The sequence below is a fragment of the Triticum urartu genome, chromosome 2A (genome assembly GCF_056163025.1).
Source record: "Triticum urartu cultivar PI428250 chromosome 2A, HENAU_Tu73, whole genome shotgun sequence".
Classification (NCBI taxonomy): Eukaryota; Viridiplantae; Streptophyta; class Magnoliopsida; order Poales; family Poaceae; genus Triticum; species Triticum urartu.
The window spans coordinates 754,090,629-754,092,129 of NC_141874.1; the positions used below are offsets into that span (position 1 = coordinate 754,090,629).

Sequence of the window (1,501 nt, forward strand, 5' to 3'; positions counted from 1 at the left end):
ACCGCCACCATAGGAGCTCGGCGACGGGGCAGAGTGCAGTTCAGCGAGCAAGGCCGGGTCCCACGGCAGTGGCACCTGAGGAGGGTAGAACCCTGCGTGCCGGCGTGGGAGCAGCCCTGAAGGCCGGAGCGGCGGCAGCGTCGTAGGCGGGCGCGGCCCCATAGGCCAGCGAGGCGACGGCGCCATAGGCCGGCGCGAACCCATAGGCGGGCGCAGGGGGGCACCATAGCCGCTGTAGGAAGCGGCGTTCTGCATGGCGAAGAGGGCCTGGTGACCCGCCGGGCGGGGCCCAAGGATGCCCGGAGACGGAGCCTGAGGGACCGGCATGGAGTACGCGTGACAACGCTGGTCCACGGGTTGGTGCCGTACATCCATGGAGGAGTCACCTGTTGCTGCTGACGAGCCCCCCCTCCCGGCGCCTATTGCTGCTTGCGGCCGCCCGCGCGGCGGTTGCCGCGGCGCCCGCCACCCGGCTGCTAGGGGGCAGCGGAAGGGGCGGGCGGAAGGGGGAAGTACCCTGGAGGCGCTGGTGGCGGCGGCTGCTGGCGCGGCGCGGGTGGGGCGGTCGGTGGAGGGGCGCCGCGGGAGGCGCCGACGGCGAGGGCGTGGTGCTGCACACGCTTCTTGACCCCCATCATCCGGCGCTCCTCCAACCTCAAGTATGCCACAAACTTGGGGAAGGAGGGCTCCAGCATCAAGGTGAGGTTAGAGGCGGTGTTGCCAAAGTCCTCGTTGAGGCCGACGGTGAGGGTGCTGAGGAGGAGGTCGTCGTCTACCTTGGCTCCAATGTCACGGAGCTCATCCGCCAACGTCTTCAGGCGGCGGCAGTAGTCATCAATGGACTGTTCATCCTGGTGACAGTCAAAAAATTCCTGCTGCAAAAAAACGCGGCGCTGAAGCTTGTTGTCGGTGAAGAGGCCGTTCAGCTTGACCCACATAGCGCGGGCGTCGTCGCTGGCGCTCACGACCGTGTGGAACAAGTCCTTGGAGATGGTAGTGAAGAACCACTGGATGATCGTAGCGTCGATCGCGGTCCACTCCGCGTCGTCCACCATGGCGCGGGAGTCCATGGTGCCATCCACATGATCCACAAGATTGTTCTCGTGGAAGAGCAGCGTGAAGTATGTCTTCCACGCGAAGCACGCTGAGTTGGAGGCGTTGAGGATCACGGGGACGCGTGCAAGGACATTGATGTCGCGGATCTCGGCAGGGTCGACGGCGAAGGGGTTGGAGTAGGTGGAGGCGTTGGAAGACATGGCGATGAGATCGTGGGGAGGAAAGCGGCGGCGCGGCTGAGGAGAGGCAGCGCGGCGGCGGGAGGCAGGCGGCGCGGCGGGAAGGGGCGGCGCGGCATGGAGGGGAAGGCGCGCGGTGGGGAGGTGGAGCGCGGGGAGGAGGGGTGGTGGCGGCAGCTTGGGGTGGCGGCGGCGGCGGGAGGTCGTTGTTGGAAATATGCCCTAGAGGCAATAATAAATTGGTTATTATTATATTTCCTTGTTCA

General features: G+C 66.0%; 1 protein-coding gene across 1 annotated transcript; it reads right to left on the reverse strand.

The window, feature by feature from the left end:
* Positions 1–476: 476 nt before the first annotated feature.
* LOC147987809 (uncharacterized) lies at positions 477–1,256 on the reverse strand. The gene has a single exon (XM_087542512.1). It carries the CDS (start codon positions 1,254–1,256, stop codon positions 477–479), a length of 780 nt encoding a protein of 259 aa, XP_087398638.1.
* Positions 1,257–1,501: the final 245 nt, after the last annotated feature.